This window comes from Mus pahari, chromosome 6, assembly GCF_900095145.1.
Source record: "Mus pahari chromosome 6, PAHARI_EIJ_v1.1, whole genome shotgun sequence".
In the NCBI taxonomy this organism is placed as follows: Eukaryota; Metazoa; Chordata; class Mammalia; order Rodentia; family Muridae; genus Mus; species Mus pahari.
The window spans coordinates 89,780,600-89,803,405 of NC_034595.1; the positions used below are offsets into that span (position 1 = coordinate 89,780,600).

General features: G+C 47.3%; 2 protein-coding genes across 2 annotated transcripts in view; one reads left to right on the forward strand and one right to left on the reverse strand.

Moving 5' to 3' along the window:
- The window catches only part of Pla2g5 (phospholipase A2 group V), a 61,095-nt gene that overhangs the window by 28,664 nt on the left and 9,625 nt on the right, over positions 1–22,806 (reverse strand). The window lies entirely within an intron of this gene.
- Pla2g2a (phospholipase A2 group IIA) lies at positions 1,648–5,052 on the forward strand. Its single transcript, XM_021200732.1, has 5 exons — positions 1,648–1,684; positions 2,449–2,501; positions 2,684–2,828; positions 3,106–3,215; positions 4,623–5,052. The coding sequence occupies exons 2-5, from the start codon at positions 2,459–2,461 to the stop codon at positions 4,763–4,765; spliced, it is 441 nt and encodes a 146-aa protein (XP_021056391.1). The 5' UTR covers positions 1,648–1,684; positions 2,449–2,458; the 3' UTR covers positions 4,766–5,052.

A 22,806-nucleotide genomic window follows, 5' to 3' on the forward strand; every position in this document is an offset into this window, starting at 1 on the left:
TTTCTGAGTTCGAGGCCAGCCTGGTCTACAAAGTGAGTTCCAGGACAGCCAGAGCTATACAGAGAAACCAAACAAACAAAAAAAAGTTACATTTTTCAAGCTTATTTAAGCACAGAACAGTAAGGAAGAGTTAAGTTTCCAGTGTTTAGTAAAGCACAGAGAGTCAAAGGCGTAAAAAATGCTGTGTTTAATAAAGAGCAGAGAGTTACAAAATAATGATACAGCGAATACTAGAGCACAGAAAGCTGTAGAGAAAAGAAGTCAGAGATTTTCAGCCACAAAATCAGCAAGAGACTGTTAAGTTTTCCAGAAGCCATCAGCTTCTAGCCCCAAACACAGATGGGGAGAAGTATAAGGCCAGGGGTCATTCAGTCTTTAGCCTTCATCCAACTCCATGTTCTGCCTCAGCTCCGTCCCCTAAAGGCCGGGGCAGGCCCTTGTCTGCTCCAGAACAAGTTCCAGAGAAAAGCTGATGGGTTTTTTCCAGATTTAAAAATTCCTATGGGACTGCTAGGGTGACTCCGTAGTAAAATGCTTGCCTTGCAGTCCCAAGGACTTGAGTCCAGTGCCCAGAACCCATGTAAAAATGCCAGGTGTGACAGCACACATTTGTAACCCAGATGCTGGGGGTGGGGTGGTGGCGGGGGGTCAAGATAACCAGATCCCTAGGAGTTGCTGGGCAATAACCTTAGCTCACTTTGTGAACTCCAGGTCTAAACAACAACAACAACAACAAAAACCCCACAACCAACATACAAAAAAACAAACAAACAAAAACAAAACAGAGCAGACAGCTCCTGAAGAATGATATCCAAGGTTGTCTTCTGAATGTCACGTGCATGCACACACACACACACACACATGCACACGCACACGCACACACACACACACACACCTGCACACACACACACCTGCACACGCGCGCGCACACACACACACACGCACATGCACACACACACCTGCACACACAGGAACAACCACAGACACATAAACACACACAGAGGAAATCGTGGAAGGAGAGAGGAGGAGAGTGAAGAGGAAGAAGGAAATATGGAGGCACTGGCCGTTTGGTTGACAGAGACTCTGAGTCACCCAACCCTTCCCATGCTGGAGCAGACAGAGGGGGTACCAAGAACTCATTCTTATCACCTCCCAAGAAGTCTGCATGACCTGGAAGCTTCACAGAAGTTTCTGTGATCCAATGAATGATTGATTGACAGATGAAGTGAACAGACCATACAGAATCAATGTGACCTTTCCTATTCCAGAATGTCGCAATTTATCAGAAGAAGGAAACTGTCTCAGACTTTCAAACACCCATTCATTACACTGTATATAGTCTTTGCATACTCTCAGAAGTGACTGCTGGGAGGTGTCCAGTAGTCACACCCAGGTGGGTTTATGGGAAGTTCCCCAGTCAGGAGAGGTTTCGAAATCAGCTGAAATTTATGATGGCGGCACCCCAAGGTATGAAGGCTTTTCCAGCCCTCAGGACTGCCCTGCCAGCTGTTGGGGAACAAAAGGGGAATTACCCAGGGCGTTGGGTATGCCCATCTGTGAATCCACTATTTGGCCACACCCACCCACCCCAATCCCTGCAGAGGGAAGAGCTATTTAAGGGTAGTTGGAATTCAGGAAAAGCAAGACAAGGCCTTGAACCGGAAACCATACCACCATCCAAGAGGTACATGCCCAGAAACTCCTGCCCTTTGGATGCATTTGAGTGGTTCTGCAGATGTGTGTGAGTATGTGTGTGCATATGGACATGCCTGTGGATGGAAGCCCCCATCAGATAAATATGTACAAGACAGCATTCATGGGCAAGTATGTTATATGGGTTTGTGAAGGTGCTAGGGGAGAATTTGGGAGCATGTGTGTTTACATGCAATCAGTAGCAGGTTAGAAATATGTACATCATGTGTACATATATGCAATTGCCACAGGGTTAGAAGAGCAGCATGAGTGTGGGCACATAATTCACGTAGTGTTGGAAGAGAAAGGCATCATGTATGTATGCATGCAATCGACTTGCAAAGAGAATGCGCAGTTTTAGTTGGGGAGGAGGCTGTTGGGATCAGACTCCACAGTTGGGATTACCAAACCTTGAATCTAACTTGAGGACACAGGTAGAGTATATGGTGAGGGGAGACATTGCCTTCAACCCCCAATTCTGGGGAACGAGCCCAGTCTCCCAGGAGGACTGACAGAAGTGCAAGGGTCACATCATTCCTGTATGTGGAACAGTTCCACGAAGCCAGGAAGAGACAAGAGGTGACATGTGCGATGCACAGTCGGAAGCCACCCTGAGTGCACTCTGTGACTTAGCCCCCATGCAAGTGCACATGTGTGCCCCTGGGCTGCTAAGTCAGACAGCTGAGCAGGGACTGGAGTAAAGGCTGAGCTGTCCTGGGAGGAAATGCCTAAGCCATGTGTACCTGTCCTTCACAGAGCTGACAGCATGAAGGTCCTCCTGCTGCTAGCAGCCGTGATCATGGCCTTTGGTAAGAGTGGACCCTGAACTCAGCACCCTGTCCCTGGCTTTCCTTCCTGTCGGTCTGGCCCTTCCTCGGTGTGAGGAGGAGGAAGCCATTTGTGGAGAGAGGAGGGAGCAGAGAGATGGCATGTGGCGATGCGTCTCTGGTTTTACCAGCCTTTACCAGGTCATTTCTCCATTTCCTTTCAGGCTCAATGCAGGTCCAGGGGAACATTCTGCAGTTTGGGGAAATGATTCGGCTTAAGACAGGAAAGAGAGCTGAGACTAGCTATGCCTTCTACGGATGCCACTGTGGCCTGGGTGGCAAAGGATCCCCCAAGGATGCCACAGACCGGTAAGGCCACCCCAGTTCTCCTATGCTCTGTCATTCTGGCTGGGGTGGGACTAGGAGGGAGCTGGTACCCACTACCTCAGTGTCCCAGTGAGCACAGGACCAGGTGGTCACTGTACCCACTACCTCAATGTCCCAGTGGTTTCCAGCCAGCCGAGGTCAGAACATTGGGAGCTCTGCTCTGGACCACTCCTAAGTTTTTGAGTCTCTGCTCAGAATCAAAGGTCAAAGGAAATGCTGGGATGCCAGGCAGCCTCTATAAGATCTGTCCCCCATCCAGGTGCTGTGTTACTCACGACTGTTGCTACTCCCGTCTGGAGAAAAGTGGATGTGGCACAAAATCACTGAAATACAAGTACTCCCCCCGGGGGGGCCAAATCACCTGTTCTGGTAAGGCCCTGAGACGCCTGCCTGCTTCCACCACGAGGTTGTTGAGCACACGCAGGCATGCTGGGAACTTTGCTGGCACAGGCAGGGAATTTATCCCTGCTTTAAGAACCTCACAGTTGAATAGGAAGCAAGAACAAATGGCAAAGAGGGTGGCAAAGACTCCAACAGGGAGCCAGCAAAAGCCTTCGCCCAGCCTGGTGCTTGAGGTAGATCCTGCAAGCAGTGGAGTGTGAGCTGAGCCCCGAAAGACTCCTAGGCAGTGAAGTACACACATCCCCTAAAACAGGGCACACACAACCACCCCCCCCAAACAGGGCAGGGCGTGGCCAAAGAATTAAAGAGGACAGGGTCAGTCACTCTGCTGCCCAGTGGACAGATGAGGATGAGCCTGAGCAGAGGGACAATGAAGGGACACGGTCAAGCCAGGTCTTTCTGGACACCGTGCGCTCCAGCAACAGGGATCTATTACTTAGCAAAGCAGCAAGAAGCACATTTGGGGGTTGGGGGAGGGGGAGGGTGGAAAGGACTCAAAGGACCCAGCCTGGCTGCAGAGTGCATGGGCCACAGGGAGGGGGCGCAAACGAGCCATGCTGCCTGCAGGAGAAGGTAAGTCAGGGTGGCAGGCAGCCTTGCTCACCCTGGAAAGATGTGTGAGAATCCCCAGAAGTATGTTACCAGGTCTGGGCAACTTCTACAGCACAGGATCAGTCCTGTTCCTAGGCTCTGGCACAGTGCCAGCATCTGTGCTTCTACTATAAGATGCGCTAAACTCCCAAGAACCCAGGGCTCTGATGATGGGTGGCCTTCTCTCTCTAAGAATCTTTGGAGAGGGGAACATGAACGCTCTCCAGAAGTCCCTGTTGAGTCCTTCCTTTGAAGCTTCAGTCAGGAGAGAGCTGCTACCTTAAGACCAACCTCAGGCAAGGAGAAAGGGGCGGACCCAAGGCCATCCATCCTGAGGCCTCTGCAGTTGAGGCTTACTTACACAAGCAGGCCTGTTAGCAAGAAGGCAGGACCAGAGATGTAGCTCAGCTGGCTGGCTGCTAGCCTAGCGTACGTGAGGGCCTGGGTTCCGCCCTCAGCAATGTATGAAATGGGCAAAATTTAGCATGACCCGAATCCCAGCGCTCATGTGGAGGCAGGAGGATTAGAAGTTCAAGGTCAGCCTCAGCTACTTAGAGAGGTCAAAGGCAGCCTAAGCTACAGAGACCCTGTCCATTAAACAAACACCTAGAAGAGGGTGGCTAGGGAGGGAGGCAAACCTCTGGCAGTGCCATGTGTGGCCACTGTGTGTCCCTATCAGATGGTCAGATGGGGTTCTGCCTTCCCAGGAACCCTAGTGCTTGCCCCCATGAGCAGCAGCCAGGAGACAGTAATCATCAGCTCTGTGTTTTCCCCCAATTTTAGCAAACCAGAGCTCCTGTCAGAAACAGCTGTGTCAGTGCGATAAAGCTGCCGCTGAATGCTTTGCCCGGAACAAGAAAACCTACAGTGTCAAGTACCAGTTCTACCCCAACTGGCTTTGCAGAGGGAAGAAGCCCAGATGCTGAAAAGAGCCATCTTCGGAAACAGCTGAACATGAGTATCCCCCCCTAACACCTCTCCCAGCCCAACCAAGTTCCCCGGTGATAAAGAAAACACCCTAGAGGCAAGGCGGGGGCCCTTCTGTCTTCACCCAGAATGAGACACCGAAGCCTGCTGAGTCAGACTGACCTTTCCCCACCACTCCACAGCCTTGAATCTGCCCACTTCCACCTTTCTCTTGGCATCCAACTTTCTGCTTTGTACCTAAGAGAGTCCTGGGAGGCTCACACAAGTAAAGCAATTCATCAAACAACTGCGTGTGTGTTCTCATAACTCGGAATGAGACGGATATAAAGTATGCGTACTGAAAGTACAGACCTCGAGGCTGGGGAGGGGAGGCATTCCGTCTGTAAAGTGTTTACCATGAAAACGTGAGGTCCCACGTTCAACCCCCAGAACCCAGGTACAAAAAGAGCACACTTGTTTACAATTCTAGTTGTTGGAGAAACGAAGCAAGTGGATCCCTGGGGCTCAGTGGCCAGCCAGGCTAGCTGACACAGCAAGGTCGAGGTCAGTGACAGACCCCGCCTCCATAGACAAGGTACATGTCCTGAGAAAGGACACCCAAGCTTGATCTGTGACCTCCACACGCATAGGCACACATTTGTGTGTACGCATGGGCACACACAGAGACACACATACACGTGATTACAAAAGAACAAGGTTCTGGGTCGGTTGAGCTGGGTCTGAGCCTCAGTACCCGCCAATTGGAGAGTCAAATGGAGATGCCTGTCAGAGCCTCCAGCTAAGGCCTGTTTGAGAATCAAGAGTGGGAAGAGACATCAAGCTGCATGCAGCTGCCATCCCTCTTAAAGGCAGACCTCCCTCTCCTGCCCCCCAGTCCCGAGCCTCCTGGCCTGTCTGAGGATGCGGAAGGCATCAGAGTAAAGTGGAGTGGATTCTGTCAAGCTGCCGCCACCACACTGCACTTAAAGAAAACAGAAGGCATCTTGTGTTCACACGCCTAACACAGACCTCACCCAGGAGACTGAGCCATGGCGTGTGCAAAGCTGGTCATCGAGCAAAACTAGAATCCTGTGTGGGCACACGTGTCAAACTCAGAGGCTTTGCACGGATCCTTCAAGTGCCCTGGCAGCTCAGAGAATTCTCTTTTCCTGGGAAAGAGCAATCAGAAACCAGGGAGAGCTCCCAATTCTAGGTACAGGCCAACAAGTAAATGCTTGCGGTTGTCTGTCTCGGTTGTGTCCTTCTGTCTATTTTGAATCTGCTAATTTTTTCATTTATATTAGAATTAAGACAAACTGCAATTTAAAAAAATTTTATAAAACCAACCCCCCAGACAAGAGTTTTGGACATTTTGGCCAATAGAAGAATAGATGTTTATTCCTTCTCTCCCCCAAATAGTGATTTTTGCAACTTACAGTGAATCCTCGGTAACCCGGCACCTGGAGAACCCTCCTCAGAACTAACAGCGTGGGGTTCGAGGCTTGAGCTTAGGAGCTCCAGGCAGCTGTTCTGCCCTTTCAAATCACCCTGATGCCAGAGTCTGAACCTTGTGTGCCGGAGTCTGGGGTGAGACATCAGTTCCCTGTGCCACACCCCTACAGGCACTGCCAAGGACCTTTAAAAACTCACTCCCAAAAATGCTTCCTGCCTTAACTGACAAGTCAAGAAAATCGTCCAAGCAAAAGGACCAAAAAGGCTTCAGGGAAAAATCTTACTAAATAAGCCTGGGATCCCTATGGCGGGGAGGGGAGACAGCTGTCTGACCTGCACATATGTGCAGTGGCAGGCACCTGTGTGCTCACACTCACATATATCATAATAAGTACAGTAATATAATAATTTTAAATTTCATCATCACCATCACCACCACCACCATCATCATCATCATTAAATTCAGGATGTTTGGACAGTGTGTTATCTTCTCAGGTGCTAGCTTACATGGAGCCATCTGAGCCTTCACCCCAAAACTCATTCAAGGCTGAGCAGACCCCAAGAAAGGAGATGTTCTTTAGCACCAGCTGTTCTGGAAATGGCTTTGCCCAAAAGTTTGATCCACAAATGTCAGAAAGACTACTTATGGAAACAAATAGAATTGTGTGTGTGTGTGTGTGTGTGTGTGTGTGTGTGTGTGTCTGTGTCTGTGTGTGTCTGTGTCTGTGTGTCTGTGTGTGTGTAGGCACGCTGACCCATGCCTGGACATGTAGAAGCAAGAGAACTTGAGCTCCACTAGTCAGACTTCCACAGAATCCCCCTGTCTCTGACTAGCCAGCACTGGGGTTAAGATGTCTACCACTGGCACCCACCCACTACTTCCTGGGTGCTGAGGGTCTAAACTCAGATCCTCAGACTTACACAGGGAATCATTTCCCCACCACAGATATGAGATCTTTGCATATGTTTTTAAGTGTGTCTACATACATGCATGTTACATGATGGGCCTACATACTGACATACCCTTCGAATTGGCTAATAGATATGGAATCATTCGCTCAGATTGAGACTATGTGGATCAAAATAATTAATACAAGTTTTTGAACTCACATGGCTTTAGCAAGTTATTGATAAATAAGATAACTTTAAATATTTTGGTAAAATGAAAGCATTGACACCCTGGTAATTGTGAGCATGTATTTTTGCCTGGGTTTGCTGGCAGGAATATTCATATTTCTCTACTAGATGTTTAAGATCATAAGCATGTAGGTTGGACCTAGAAACAACATCTGTTGCTTCCCGTGTGACAAGCCCAGCAATTTAACTGTGTATGTCTGTCCCTGACCCTAGAATAACTGTGAATGGTGTCGCTTGCCTACTGTCTCCGGCTTCAGAAAAAGCCTAAGTATAACTGTTAAAAAATAAATAAAATGTTAGTCTGACACAGCGGCCCACACTTTTCAGAATCCCAGCACTCAGGAGGCCGAGGCAGGTGCATCTCTGAATTCGAGGCTAGCCTGGTCTACAGAGTGAGTTCCGGGACAGCCAGGGTTATACAGAGAAACCCTGTCTCAGGGGTCGGGGTAGGCAGTCATCCCCACTCTATCAACCAGACAGAGTCTAGACTCAGCCTGGCAGAAGGGCCTCTGGGCATGTCTGTGAAGATTATCTTGATTCAACGAATTGTTGTCACAAGTCCCATTCACGCCGTTGTGGTTGCACCACTCCCTGGACTAAGGGCCCTGAAGTCTGTAAAAACAGAAAATGAATGGAGGCCTGGGGAGCAGTCTTTACTCTCTTCTGTGGTTGCAAACGACCAGGTACCTCACGTTCCTGCTACCTCGACTTCCCCACACCACGGTCTTACCTTGAACTGTGAGCCAGGACAAACGCTATCTCTCCTCAGTTGCATCTGTCCGGGTATTTTGTCATGGCAAGCAGAAAAAGAAACTAAGCCAGCCCCCAAGATGCTGACCTGCTGAGTTCCGTTACACTGGGGTTACAGGCGTGCTCGCTCATGCCCCGCAGGGCAGGCTGGCCTCTGTCAATAATTACATTCTTTATAATTAGCGTTTATACTCATGGGTCTTCTGGCGGATCCTTGCCCTTTCCTTGTGCAGCTGACACTTTCTCTTATGTGGCTGGACTGAACTGGACATTCTGTGCTGTCTGGTAAATGTCCTACCATCTGGTGACTGTCACACTGGGTAGGGGACAGAGAGGTGATAAACCTCCCATTCTGCCATCCCCTTTGCTGCCACCGTAGGGAGTTACTCTGCTCAACACCTTGTCACCAAGCACCTGAAGAGGAAGCACTGGCTGAGAGCCTCACTCGGAGGTGTGACCTGCCATTCTGGGTGTCCCCGGGTAGAAGGATAGGAGAAGAGGAAGGAAAGGAGTCTGAGGGCAGGAGACTGCCTGCATTGGTTTTCATCGTTTCTCACCAGATAGTGATTCGGGATGGCTGTGACTCTGACAGAAATGAAGGTCTGTCTCCTAGAGGGACATTGAACCCTGCCCTTCAACAATGGTCTCAAGAACCTGAAATCTCGCAGGAGTGTCACACTGAGAGAAGAAAAATTCAAAAGCCTGGTGCCAGCCAGAGGAAGAGTCCAACCCTCAAAGGTCTGACAGCTCGCCAGCCCACCCTGTGGGGTGGAGCAGAGGAGATGGGTGAGTGACGCAGGACCATGCGTTGGCAAGGGCCACTTAGTTACCTCTTGCCTCTCTTCAGGTCAAGACCTATGTATGTCCTGTCAAGGAGATAAATTTGGGGTTCATGGGACCTCTGTGTTACTCTGTCCACCATAGCTATGTTGAATACATCTTTCTCTGTGTTTCCTGTTTCTTCTGTTTTATTGGCCTGTTGAGGACAGGTGGCTGAGCCTGGCTTGTCCGAGCTTCCAGGGCCCAGCCTCTGATCCAAAGGGCTCTGGTGACATCATCACACCTCCAGGGCCAGATCATCTCGGAATCAAGGAGCAAACAAAAGGAAAACACAGTGTAGAAAGTCTCCTAGCTGGGTGTAGCAGCTTGAACCTGTAATTCCCACACTCCGGAGGCTGAGGAGGAGCCTGAATTTGAGGCTAGCCTGGGCTACATAATGAGAGAGAAGAAAGGAAAAAGAAGAGTGTCCTCTGCCCCTCCCACTGTCTGACCCTGCTCTCCGCCTGCTCCAGCACCCACAGGCTCGGCTCCTCAAAGCTATACCCTGCTGTCCAGGTTGCCCCAGCTTCCCACAAGGTTTGGCAAAGGCTCTTTTCTCACTCCTTCAGATGCAGGCTCCTCTCTCAGCTGTCACTCTGCCAGACTGGTTTTGGCAAAGGAGCTGTGAGTCTCTGCTAATTTGCAGTCTTGGCACAAAAGTGGGAGGGGAGTTGGGTGCAGGATCCTGTGTATAATTTAAAAGTACACACAGAGTTGCATAAACACTGAGTCCTTTTCAAGGCACCATGCATCTAAATAAACATAAGAGAGTGGTTCTAGTGGTGGGTGCAGGACGGGAGGGGAAATTTAACACAACAAACCCAAGCAGTGTCTTCCCCTGGCCAGTGTTAGGTTGCAGCATGCTGTGAGGAGAGACCACTGGCAGGGAGGGCTAAGGATTGGCCAGCTAGGTGTTTGAGGGCCAGCTAGATGGCTCAATAAGTAAAGGTATATGATGGCTTGTATATGCTTGGCCCAGGGAGTGGCTCTACTAGGAGGTGTGGCCTTTTGGAGTGGGTGTGGCCTTGTTAGAGGACACACATGTCACTGTGGGCATGAGCTTTAATACCCTTGTCCTAGCTGCCTGGAAGCCAGTCTTCTCCTATTGGTCTTCAGATGAAAATGTAGAACTCTCAGTTCCTCCTGCACCACACCTGCCTGGATCCTGCCAAGCTTCCGCTTTGATGATAATGGACTGAATCTCTGAACCTGTAAGCCAGATCCAGTTAAGTATTGTCCTTATAAGAGTTGCCTTGGGGGAGGGGGCTGGAGAGATGGCTCAGTGGTCAAGAGCACCGACTGCTCTTCCAAAGGTCCTGAGTTCAAATCCTAGCAACCATATGGTGGCTCACAACCATCTCTAACAAGATCTGATGTCCTCTTCTGGAGTATCTGAAGATAGCTACAGTGTGCTTACATATAATAAATAAATCCTCAAAAAAAAAAAAAAAAAAAAAAAAAAGTTGCCTTGGTCATGGTATCTGTTTACAGGAGTAAAACCCTAACACAGAAGTTGGTACCAGGAGTAGAGTACTTCTGTGATAGGCCTGATCGTGGTTTTGTTTGGAAGAATGTGGATTTTGGGACTCTGGATTTGGAAAGCAGTGGAATGCTTTTTTTTTTTTTTTTTTTTGGTTTTTGAGACAGGGTTTTTCTGTATAGCTCTGGCTGTCCTGGAACTCACTTGGTAGACCAGGCTGGCCTCGAACTCAGAAATCCGCCTGCCTCTGCCTCCTGAGTGCTGGGATTAAAGGCCTGCGCCACCAGGCCCGGCAGCAGTGGAATGCTTTAAGTGGGGTTTACTGGGCTATCCTAGTAGGACTATGGAATATAGTAGGAAGACTTCATTGCTATGAATGATTTGAACTATGAGGACCTGGCCCAAGTAGTTTCACAGGAGAAGAACTTCAGTATGTGGCCTAGAGACTGTTTTTGTGGTATTTCGGTGAAGAATGTGGCTGCTTTTTGCCCATGTCTGAAGAGCCTACCTGAGGCCAAGGTAAAGAGATTTATATTAATTGCATGGACAAAGAAAGTCTCAAAAAGCCCAGCAGAGACTTTGTTCTCTGATTTAGTCTTTTTTTTTTTTTTTTTTTTTGAGACAGGATTTCTCTGTGTATCTCTGGCTATCCTGGAACTCACTCTGACAGGCCTTGAACTCAGAAATCTGCCTGCCTCTGCCTCCCAAGTGCTAGGATTAAAGGCCTGCGCCACCATTGCCCGGCTGATTTAGTCTTATAAAGAATGTTTTAATGAAAAGGAGCAAGCTGAGAAAGGAAAAATATAAAATAATATGGCTCAATTAATAAGGGGACACCAGGAAGTGAAATGGAGCTGAATCCTGTATTCAAGAATATAAAGAGATTAAGTGAGTGGTGATATCAGGGCAAGACCCCACCCAAGTAAGTTTATTGTTTGTGTTTGCAGTTGAACAAGGAATAGTTGGGAACTTTAATATGGAATGAACTACAATCCCAACATGGAGGGCACACTTGTGATCCAGATCTTGAATCTGGAAGACACAGGCTTCTGGTCTGGATCCTGAGGAACTGTGACCATGAAAAGCTTAGGCCCAGCCCAGGTAGTACACACCTTTAACCCCAGGAGAGTGAAGCAAGCAGATCTCTGAGATCAAGGCCAGCCTGGGACAGGGCAAGTTCTAGGAGAAGAAAAGCTTAAGTCCAGGGGTGTTGGTATGTGCTGATTCAGGAGACAGAGCCATGCAGATCTCTGAGTACAAGGTCCATCTACAGAGCAAGTTCTGGGACAGCCAAGCTTAGGCAGTGAAGAAGTTAGAAAATAGAAAGCTGGTGATAGAATGGGGGGGTAGGGGGTGATTTCCCAGCCCTAGCAAGCAGCAGCACTTGGCAGCTTCACTCACATGCCTCTGGCTTTAGAGTCAAGAATAGAAGGGACTACTGGGACAGTTGATGTTGGTTAGCTGGAGCTAAGAAATTAATGGTGATTAAGAAGAGAGCAGCAACATAGATGTGAAATCTTCTGGGAAGTGTTTTCTGAGAGCACAAAGAAGCTATGGTCCAAAGATAGCTAAGATTGTACCTCATGCTGAAGCTGGTCTTGGTAATATGTCGGAGTTACCCAGGTGATACTGGTTTTGAAGGTATGAAGGGGTCATGGAGAGCAGTTGAGGCTTGGCATTGTGAGAAGCCAGGGAAAGCTATTAGTGAAGGTGCAGTCAGTTGCAGTTGATGGTCGAGTCCTGAAGGGGTCATGAAAAGAAGTGGAGGCTTGGCACCATGAAGAGAGCCTATGAGAGGCTATTGGTGAAGCCTAGTTGCAGTGGAAGACCCCAGTGTATTGGAGATGCCAGTACATGATGCTCACCAAGAACAAGAGCAGCAGTGGAATGGAGTCAACCAGAGCCTCAAGTGCTACAGAGAGCAGAGCTGGAGAAGTGACACAGCCCTTTGAAGGAGCCCAGAAGATCATGTGTGGATCCCCGAAAATGGAACAAGAAGCTGTGAAGCTGACTTGGAGACTTCAACACGTTAAAGATGCCAGAGCCATCGGATACCTGCCGAGGAAAGCTTTGCTAACAGGGAGTGGAAGCAGCCCAGGAGAAAGAACTTTGTTGCAGTCAACAAAGATGAAAAAGGAGTAGATATCTGAAGACTGCTTTGACATCAGACATGGAGATGCAGAGTTTGGAGTTTGCCCAGCTGGTTTCCTGACTTGCTTTGGGGATTACAGTTAAGTGATTGGTTGAATCTCAGAAGAGGCTTTGAACTTGGGACTTTTAACATTATTGAGACTTCTATAGACTATGCGGATTTGGGAAGTTGAACTAAATGTACTTTTTTTATGCTATGGCTAAGTATGGCCCCCATAGACTCATGCAGTTGAACAAGCCTATGGGGACCAGGGAGTGGAATGTGATGGTTTGTATATGCTTGGTCCAGGGAATGGCACTATTAGGGGGTGTAGCCTTGTTGGAGGACATGTGTCACTGTAGGCATGGGTTTTAATACCCTCTTCCTAGCTGCCTAGAAGCCAGTCTTCTCCTATTGGCCTTCAGATGAAAACGTAGAACTCTCAGTTCCTCCTGTACCACACCTGCCTGGCTGCTGCCATATAAGACTTGACTTGGTCATGGTATCTGTTCACAGTGGTAAAACCCAAACTAAGACAAGGTGTCTGCCACCCAGCCTGGACCTGAGCTCGATCCCTGGGACTCACATAATAGAAGGAGAGAAACAGCTTCTGAAAACTGGCCTCTGGCTTCCACCTCCATGCCAGAGCTCAGGGACATGCACACTCACATGAATAAATACACTTGGTAAGTTTTTTTCTTTTTTAAGAAAAGAAATTAATTATCCCTGGACTCAGCAACCATCTTTGTAGAAAATGGCTCTAGGCTTGTAGTCACACATAGGCAGAGAAAGACACAGTGACACCTGGGGAGTGTCAGAAAGAGTTACAGTCAAAGCCAGAACCCTCTGGAGTGATGGTTAGTCTCTGAGTGTCCCCTCCCAAAGCAAAAGGCTGGGCGGCTGAGATCATACCGTCTAGCCAGAGGGAGACTCTGATGTCCCAATGCCTTTCAGCTTTGAGCTCATTGGTAGCACAGAGTCCATTTAACTTCACTCCTGTGCCCAGTTTTCGGACAAAGGCAACCTAGCCACAGGTAGAACCAAGCCAGGTTCACCCCTCCCCCCCCCCATGACATGTAGATGGCTTCCCTACCTAGAACTTTCTCTCTAACTGCTAATGACACGTGAGAGGCTGGAGAAACCCATGTGACAGACTTGGACGTTGTACCCAACAGAGGCCAACCCTGAACTACTCAGGCCCACCCCCAACCCCCATTCCACATACCATCCATGATACACACTACACCAGGTATCCCACTGACTGGCACTGTGACGTGGCGTGGTGATATACAAATGAGTTGGATTGTGTTTGTGGCTGTCCTGAGACACACGTAGCCCACAGCCCACAGGTTGGATGTCCCTGTTACAGCTTTTGTGGTCTCTAGGGATACCAACAGGAAGGAGCATGGCCAATGGGCAGCACCAAGCCCCAGGCCCCATCTGGAGTGACTGAGAAGATAAATCTAGGCAATTAAAATCTAGCAAATTTGGTGCACAAATTAGGCAGCTCAAGGCTGTGAGAGATTTAGAACATCACTGCGGGGGGACAAGAGAGAAAAGGGTTTATAAAATATTTGAAAAGGTCAGAAATGAAAGTACATGTGTCAAAATGGAAAGCCACAATGAGAGACTGGCTAAGCTTAAGAATCTCTTTTCTGGGGCTGGTGAGATGGCTCAGCTGGTAAGAGCACCCGACTGCTCTTCTGAAGGTCCTGAGTTCAAATCCCAGCAACCACATGGTGGCTCACAACCATCTGTAACAAGATCTGACTCCCTCTTCTGGAGTGTCTGAAGATAGCTACAGTGTATTTTATTTTATTATATGTAAGTACAGTGTACTTACATATAATAAATAAATAAATAAATCTTTAAAAAAAAAAAAAAAGAATCTCTTTTCTATTTAACTGGGAATTCTTTTTTGTTTATGGAGGATCTCAAAGTCCTGGTATTACCTTAAGTTCGTCATCACAATTTCAAAAAACAAAACAAAACACAGCAAGACCTTCGCCACTTCTGATCAAATCCAGGCCTTGAGATAAATCGTCAGCCCCGAATTAAATACATTAGCAGCTCGGGGGCCGTGCCTCAGGTGGTAGAGTGTGTGCCTGCCGCGCACAAAGCACCACATAAAGCCAGGCATGGTGGTTCGTATCTATGATGCCAGCACTTGGGAGACAGCGCAGCAGGGTCCGAGGTTCAAGACCGTCCTCAGCTAAATACTGAGTTAAGGCCAGCCTTGGCTACAGGCAAATCTGTCTCTAGAAATATTATTTTGGCAGACTTAAGTCAAAAATATTTAGTGAGTATCACAAGCTCGTTTGAAGTGACAGCTCCTTAGAGTGTTTATAAAAATAAGGAAAAATAAGAGGAAAAAACACTCATTCTAATGAAGAGTGACGCTATTTTCTCTCATCTATCCTCACAGACGTGCTCCGTTGCTTTTGTTCCATAACAGCTTGTTCTGATCAAAAGACGTTTTTTGAGGAGCCTTGTGGTAAGGGCTGGGTAAAATATATAGTGGGCCAGATACAAAACAACAAGCAAAAATTCAAAAGAGTCCCTCAGGCAACTACAAAGGGCATCCCAAGACCTGGCTGCCCCAGAGACAAGAGAGTATACACATAGACACAAGGGATGCTGTGTGACCTTGCCCTCAAGTTATTTCCCATTGGTAAATAAAGATGCCGACAGCCTATAGCTGGGCAGAATTGAGATGGGCAGGGCTTGGTGTTGCCTGCCTGGAGACCCAGGGGAGATGACAAGAGGGAGAAGAAGGTGAAGGAGGAGGAAGAAGGCTCCACTGGTTAGGAGGCAAGAAAGCATGGCCCTGGGGGCCGTCCAGCTGGAATTAAGAGCACCCCAGATGGAACACAGGAAGTAATAACTCAGAGTTAAACAAAGGAAAGTAGATTCTAACAGCATGGAAGGGAGGTAGCTGCCCAGCTCTTGTGAGGTTTAAGGCTTATTGTAAATAATAAAAGTTGTATGTGTTTTATCCGGGAGCTGAATGATCAAAGGGAGGGTAGAAACCCTGGACTGGGCTTAAATAATTTCTACAACACAGGATACAAAGTTAAGACAGAAAAACCATCCTTTAAAAACCATCCGCAGTGGTAGGCTGGAGAGATGGCTCAGTGTTAAAGAGCACTGACTGCTCTTCCGGAGCACCTGGGTTTAATTCCCAGCAACCACATGGCAGCTAACACTTATCTATAACTTCTGTTTCAGAGGATTCAACACAGACATACTGTGATGGTTTGTATATGCTCGGCCCAGGGAGTGGCACTATTAGGAGGTGTGGCCTTGTTGGGGTAGGTGTGTTACTGTGGATATGGGCTTTAAGACCCTCATCCTAAAGTCGGGTAGTGGTGGTGCACACCTTTTATCCCAGCACTCAGGAGGCAGAGGCAGGCGGATTTCTGAGTTTGAAGCCAGCCTGGTCTACAGAGTGAGTTCCAGGACAGCCAGGGCTATACGGAGAAACCCTGTCTAAAAAAAAAAAAAAAAGAAAGAAAGAAAGAAAGAAAGAAAGAAAGAAAGAAAGAAAGAAAGAAAGAAAGAAAGAAAGAAAGAAAAGAAAACCTCATCCTAGCTTTCTGGAAGCCAGTCTTCCCCTAGCAGCCTTCAGATGAAGATGTAGAACTCTCAGCTCCTCCTGTACCATGCCTGCCTTGATGATAACGGACTGAATCTCTGAACCTATAAGTCAGCCCCAATTAAATGTTGTCCTTTATAAGACTTGCCTTGGTCATGGTGTCTGTTCACAGCAGTAAAACCCTAACTAAGACACATACTGTCACCTTCCAGGTGACTTCACTGGGCTACTCCCAGGGACCTAGAAATGGCTATGTCAGCAGCAGCAGTCGTCACCATCTGCCTGTACTCGCTGCATATAAAAGGACTGTTTGTCACCCTAGTTCTCATGCATGCTACCTCTCTCTGTTCCCATGTGTTCCCAGCCCGTTTCCTCCTCCCTCCCCTCTTCTGTTCCCCCCCCCCATTTTCTCTGCCTTCAAGACTCTGCTCCCATCTGTCTGCCTGTCTACATGTCCACTCAGTTACCCACCCGTTATCCAGGTCCTCACTTCCCCTAAATAAACTGTCTTTATACCAGATCTGTTGCATGGAGTGATTTCTCAGGGGAACAACTTGGCATGGGCCCACCAGGTAGCCCCTCCCTGCATTATACTTCGTAAGATTGGTGCCACAAGACTCGGAACATGACCAAATTCAACTCCATTTAAAAATATTTGTGTTTACACATATATATGTGTGTATGTATATATGCGTAAAGACAAATGTGTGTGTGTATGTGTGTTTGTAAACACAAATGTTTTAAAATAGCAACCATGTTGGCCACATGGGCTTACAACCTGTCATGTAATGTTTCCATCTTAAGATGAACACATGGTATGAAGCAGCAATTATAAAACTTCTTAGTCCTAATCAACTGTTTATTATTTTACTTCCTTTTAGATTAAAAAGCAAACAGGTCTCATATTTTAAGTTGGTACGAATCTTTATATGATGATAGAAATTCAAAGTTACATTTTTATAACAGGCTGTGTGTGATTCAATCCTGGTTTAAACTATTCTTTCTGAGACGATGAAATTTAAGGTTATAAAGGCCTGCTCAGATGAACAAATGCTACAATAAGGTGTATGTCTAACCACGTGCGTCTTCGCTGGTACGTGGTCGCTATGTGCTTGTCCCTGACGGTCTTGAGTGTATGAATGAATGCTGTTTCTTTCTCCTGCCCGAGCCACCTAGACCCAATTCTCCTCTTGGTTTTTCTGGCCACTGGATCTAATACAATAGGGATTCAGGTTTTGCTTACATATGGATAATTTTGAAGTTGTTTTATACTGTTCTCCTGCTATTTTATACTGTCCTATTTCATTGCTAGCCCTGAAAAATGGGGTATTACAAACACACAGACACTAACCACCAGCATGAACCCACAAACACATGTGCATATTCAAACACCAACACATATATACATGCACAAACACACCTGAATGCATACATAAACTCACAAGCACATAGGCATTTGAAAACATGCACATAAACATGTATACACACACAAGCACACACAAAAACTCACATGTGGAGTACAAATACAAAATCACACAAACACACAAAATATACACTCATAAGTACACATGCATACACACCCAGGAACCAACATGCAGATATTTAAAAAAAAACACAAACACTGATGCATGCAAAAGAAACCCACACATGCACACACAATACACACACATGTGTACACACATACATCAAGAACACACAAGCATACAAATGCACACTTACAAACACATATATGCATGTATACACACATATGCCTACACATGTGCACAAACATAAGCTCACACACAAATTCATTAGGGCACAGAGACACACACAAATATAATGTGTATACATGCAAGACCAACACACACAATGTGAATGCATGCATATGCACACATACAAAGGCATAGAGACACCAACACAGAGACATCCATGAACACACATGTGCAGATGCACAAACACATACATTCACACACAAACTCACAGAGAACATATAAACAGACATATACACATAAACGTATGTGCATATACACATAAAATACATGTAAATGAAAATGCACACACAAACCCCCACTAGAGTGGACTGTCCCCTCCCCCACCATTCTTGAACTCCAGATACCTGACTCAGACACACTATGTTGTTAGCTATTAAGTTTGCTATTTCCTGATGTGGGATCCACTGTCTTTCAGAATCCTTTAAGAACGATGCCTCATTGTATCTAAGGGAAGGCTTGGCACTTGCCCGCTTGTGTTCTCTCTCTCTCTCTCTCTCTCTCTCTCTCTCTGTCTCTGTCTCTCTCTCTCTCTCTCTCTCTCTCTCTCTCTCTCCACTATGTTCCTGTCTGCCTATCTATGTCACTAATAACTCTCCAAATAAACTCTCTCCTTTCTCCTTTTTTTGTTCCCTTCAAAATCCCACTCTGTCGTCCAGGCAGATGAGGTTGGCCGTGACTCTCCCGCCTCGACCTCCTGAGGGCTGGAATTTCAGACACGAGCCATTAGCCCTAGATCTCTATTTTCTCTGACCAACACATGTAAACCAACATGTGTGTTAAGTACTTGGCTTTCATGTGTGTTAAGTACTTGGCTTTGGCTGGGTGTGGGGGTATACACTCTAGTCTCAGTACCCAGGCAGCAGGAGCCGGCAGATGAGAACTGCCTCGAATCGCAACAGACAAGGAGTTAAACCTCATAAGAAGAGACTCCTTTTAAATTTTTTGTAGTGAAAAGAGATACGCACTCTTCTGATCCCTTTACCACTTGCCACTTCCAGGAAGAAAGATTTCCTAACCTAAGAACCGGGGAGGCATAGATGTGGCTGTGTGGGGTGGGCAGCACTTAGCACACAGATTCACACTGGCCAGAGAGCGCCTGTCTGCTTCCCAGAGGCAAACCAGCCCAATTCAATTCTGCCTGACTCTCCTTTTGTATTTACCACAGTGACATGAATCTCTGAACACGGAGCCCCAGACCCCTGGCCCCTTTCTGTGCAGAATAAACCTAATGGCTGAATTGCGGCATGGTTTAGTGACCACGCCTGAGGCAAATTCCTTCTCCTCCCCTCTACACAGGAGACAGACACCCTTATTATATAAAGCTTTTTTCTTTGTGCCACGAGTTTGAAAGTGGTAAAATGTCACCTGCAGGTTTGTTCCTAAGAAAAGATGTTTGGCCACCCAGAGCTCTGAACTGTCCCTTTGTTGTTGGCTTGTGTAGCTTTAAAACAAACAAACAAACAAACAAACAAACAAACAAAAAGGGGTGGTAAAGATGAGAGAAAAGGCTATGTAAAACCCCGAATCTTCCCCCCTCAGAGCACGTCCCCATTAGATGGGGCTGGCCGGTCCTATGCTGCCATCTACTGGGCACCGGACCTCCTTGCAGCTTGGGGTGGGTGGCATAAATTATCTTCCAGGTGCCCCTGAGACTCTCCAAGGATAGAAACCATATTGTATCTCCCTCTGAGAATTTCCAATACCTGGAGTCTGAATTGTGGATATCTGCAACTAAATGTTTGACTGGTCCTTTTAAGATGCTAGCCAAGAAAATGGTTAAGCCTGGGCCTTAGGTTCTCAACCTGTGGGTTGTGACCCTTTTGAGGGTTGAATGACCCTTTCACAGGGGTCGCATATCAGATATTAATATTACAATTCATAGCAGTAACAAAAATATAGCTATGATGTAGCAAGGAAAATAACTTTGTGGTTGGGGGGTCACCACAGCATGAAGATCTGTGCTGGCAGCATTGGGAAGGTTCAGGATTACTGAAGGAGAAATCTTTACAAATGACCGTCAGCCAAGAACTGTCCACTAAACCCTGCACTAAAGGAATATTGATAGGTTTGGGGTTAAGACACTGTTTACAATGAACGTGTGTTGGCCACAGATAAGAGAGGCAGAGACCTATATTGGAGGCAAAGGTCCATAAACCTAGGAAGCTAAGGTTTGTGGGCTGCCAATCTGAGGCTAGTCTGGGATACAAAAAGAGCTCTCATTCAAAGGGTGAATTGAAGAAAAGCAGGGAGGGAGGGATTATGGAGAGAGGAAAGCTCAGTATGTAAGTGTTGGGCCAGGAGCTATGGTCTCACAGATCAAGCCACACCCCAGCAGCCCACACAGCCTGGAGGAGCTGATACATAGCCCCTCTGTGACCTTGGTGTGTCTGTCTGTCTGTCTGTCTGTCTGTCTGTCTGTCTGTGTGTATGTGTATGTGTATGTGTATGTGTGTTTATGTGTCTGTCTGTCTATATGTATGTATGTGTGTGTCTGTGTATGTGTGTGTCTGTATATATGTATGTATGGATGTATGTATGTCTGTCTGTCTGTGCGTGTGTCTATGTGTGTGTGTCTCTGTGTGTATATGTGTCTGTGTGTCTGTGTCTGTGTTCAGAGCTGCATTTGGAGGCCAAAGGACTACCGTGGGAATCAGTTCTCTTTTCACCATGTGGGTTCCAGGAATCACTCAGCTCACAAGCCCTCTCACTGGTGCTCTGAGCCATCTCACCTGCCCCACAGGCTCTTTTAAACAGCACTAATTTTGCCTTTTACGCAGACACTTATTCATCCTTTTTTCTGTTTATAAGATTGGAATTTTTCCATCCGTGAGCTGTCTAGCTTCCCTTCTTCTTGTAAGGAGTCCTTTAGAGGCAGTATTTTCTATCCTGCAGTATTTTTAGAAGCTTCTGCATTCAAATAAAAAAATATACCTCATTGTCTCTAAGGTGTGGGATTCCCACACACATACCTCCAAAAGTGACACTCTTGGGTGAGCAGTCTGGTCCTTCTGGAATGTTCCACATTGCAGCTCTGCAAACGCCGGCAGCAACTCTCTCACTGAACTCACTCAGTCTCAGTTGTAAGCTTTTATCACTGGGCTGTATCACCTGGGCTATTCAGGCTACACTCATCTACCATGACCTCTTCCTTTCCCCACTGCTCTGGGGAGATGGCAGGCAGCCAATTGAGAGCCTCCTTGTGAATGTGTCACCCTCTCCCCCAGAGGAAGCGTCCCAACCCATCTATCCAAGTCCCTAAGCAATGGGAGGAAGAGGCGGGATTTATAACGGACATACGGTAACGAAAGGGTAGTGTGAGGGACATACGGTAACTAAAGGGTAGTATGAGGGACATACAGTAACTAAAGGGTAGTGTGAGGGACATACAGTAACTAAAGGGTAGTGTGAGGGACATACAGTAACTAAAGGGTAGTGGGAGGGACATACGGTAACTAAAGGGTAGTGGGAGGGACATACGGTAACTAAAGGGTAGTGGGAGGGACATACGGTAACTAAAGGGCAGTCTTTGCCCCTTCCCCTCCCTTCTAGTGTCCTTTCCATTCTGATACAGCACTCTGACCTAAAAACAACTTAAGAGGAGGAACAGATTTACTTAGCTTACACTTCCATGGCCCCAAACCAATGTTGGGGGGAAGTCAGGGCAGGTCTCTGGAGGAACACTGCTTGCTGGCTCACTTTCTGGCTTAACTGGAAGGCCTATGCATAGGTAGCTTTCTTATACAGCCTAGGGAATGGTGCCCCCCACACTGGGCAAGGCCCTCCTGCCCTAATTAATAATCAAGACAATCTGCTACTCTCAAGCTTATAGACTAAAGGTGATCTAGGCGATCCTCAGTCTAGACTTGCCTCTCGGTGGCCATCTCCCCTAAACCCTGGTGACCCCTGGATTTGCTGCTGCCTGAGAATTTTTTTGTTAATGTAAGTAAAAGGTGGGTACACCAGAAAACAGGCCATTCACTTCCTTCTAGAATGTAAGACTTTGCTCTTGTGTGGTTGCATAGTGTTCCTCAGTACACGGACATTTTTTTTCAAGGATGATGGATAATGTGACCACCCATTCTAAGACCAAGTTATCCCTACCCCTTGGGATCGTCGGCTAATATCGGTCCATGAGGGCAAAGCAAGCAGAGACTATGAACTTGGGCCAGAAGCCCTGTAAGTATGCACAGTTATGGCAACATCAGGACCAACTGCTCCGAGACAGATCAACTTTACTTGGGGGTGACTCAAAAATTATATAGGTTTAGGAACATCCAGGGTGGGCAGTGGTCATTGACTGAAGGTTTAGGGTACCAAGATGCCTCATTAACAGAGGGAGGTACTCCAGGAATCTCGGGTGCTAGCTGGACGGGTTCTTACTGGGAGAGAGGAAGTTGAACTTGCAATCTTAACCAAGACGATGTAAGTAGAGGTGTGTGTGTGGAGGGGAGGGGTTCAAGTTCCCCAGACACGGTCAGAGAAGGAGAGAACCTAGAGGTGAAGGGAGTCTGCCATTTTGCACCGAGGAGGCTATCTGGACAGTGGCAGGCATCAACCTTAATTAGCAGGGCAACAAACTTAATCTAAGGATCTTAAGTAGCTGAGTGTGGTCACTGCTCTGTCACAGCTTCAGCTGTCAATCTGACACAAACCTGGAAGTCACCAGGGAAGGGAATGTCAGCTGAAACCTGCCCCCGTCGTGTCTGTAGGCATTTTCCTGGTTACAGGTTGATAGGCAGGCCATCTCTAGGCAGGCCTGGGCTACATAAGAAAAGTCGCTATTGTGGGGTAGCACACCCCTCTAATCCCAGCACTTAGGAGGCAGAGGCAGGAGAATTTCTGTGATTCAGGCCAGCCTCGTCTACAGAGCGAGTTCCAGGACAGCCAGGGCTACATAGAGTCTTTCTCAAAAGAACCAAAAGGGAGAGGGAGAGGGAGAGGGAGAG

Excerpts from the sequence above, each read along its gene's own strand:
- Pla2g2a (XM_021200732.1), top strand. The coding sequence starts at position 2,459 with ATGAAGGTCCTCCTGCTGCTAGCAGCCGTGATCATGGCCTTTG. Across the intron at positions 2,502-2,683 it reads AGCCGTGATCATGGCCTTTG|GCTCAATGCAGGTCCAGGGG; the intron begins GTAAGAGTGGAC and ends ATTTCCTTTCAG. Across the intron at positions 3,216-4,622 it reads GGGCCAAATCACCTGTTCTG|CAAACCAGAGCTCCTGTCAG; the intron begins GTAAGGCCCTGA and ends CCCCAATTTTAG.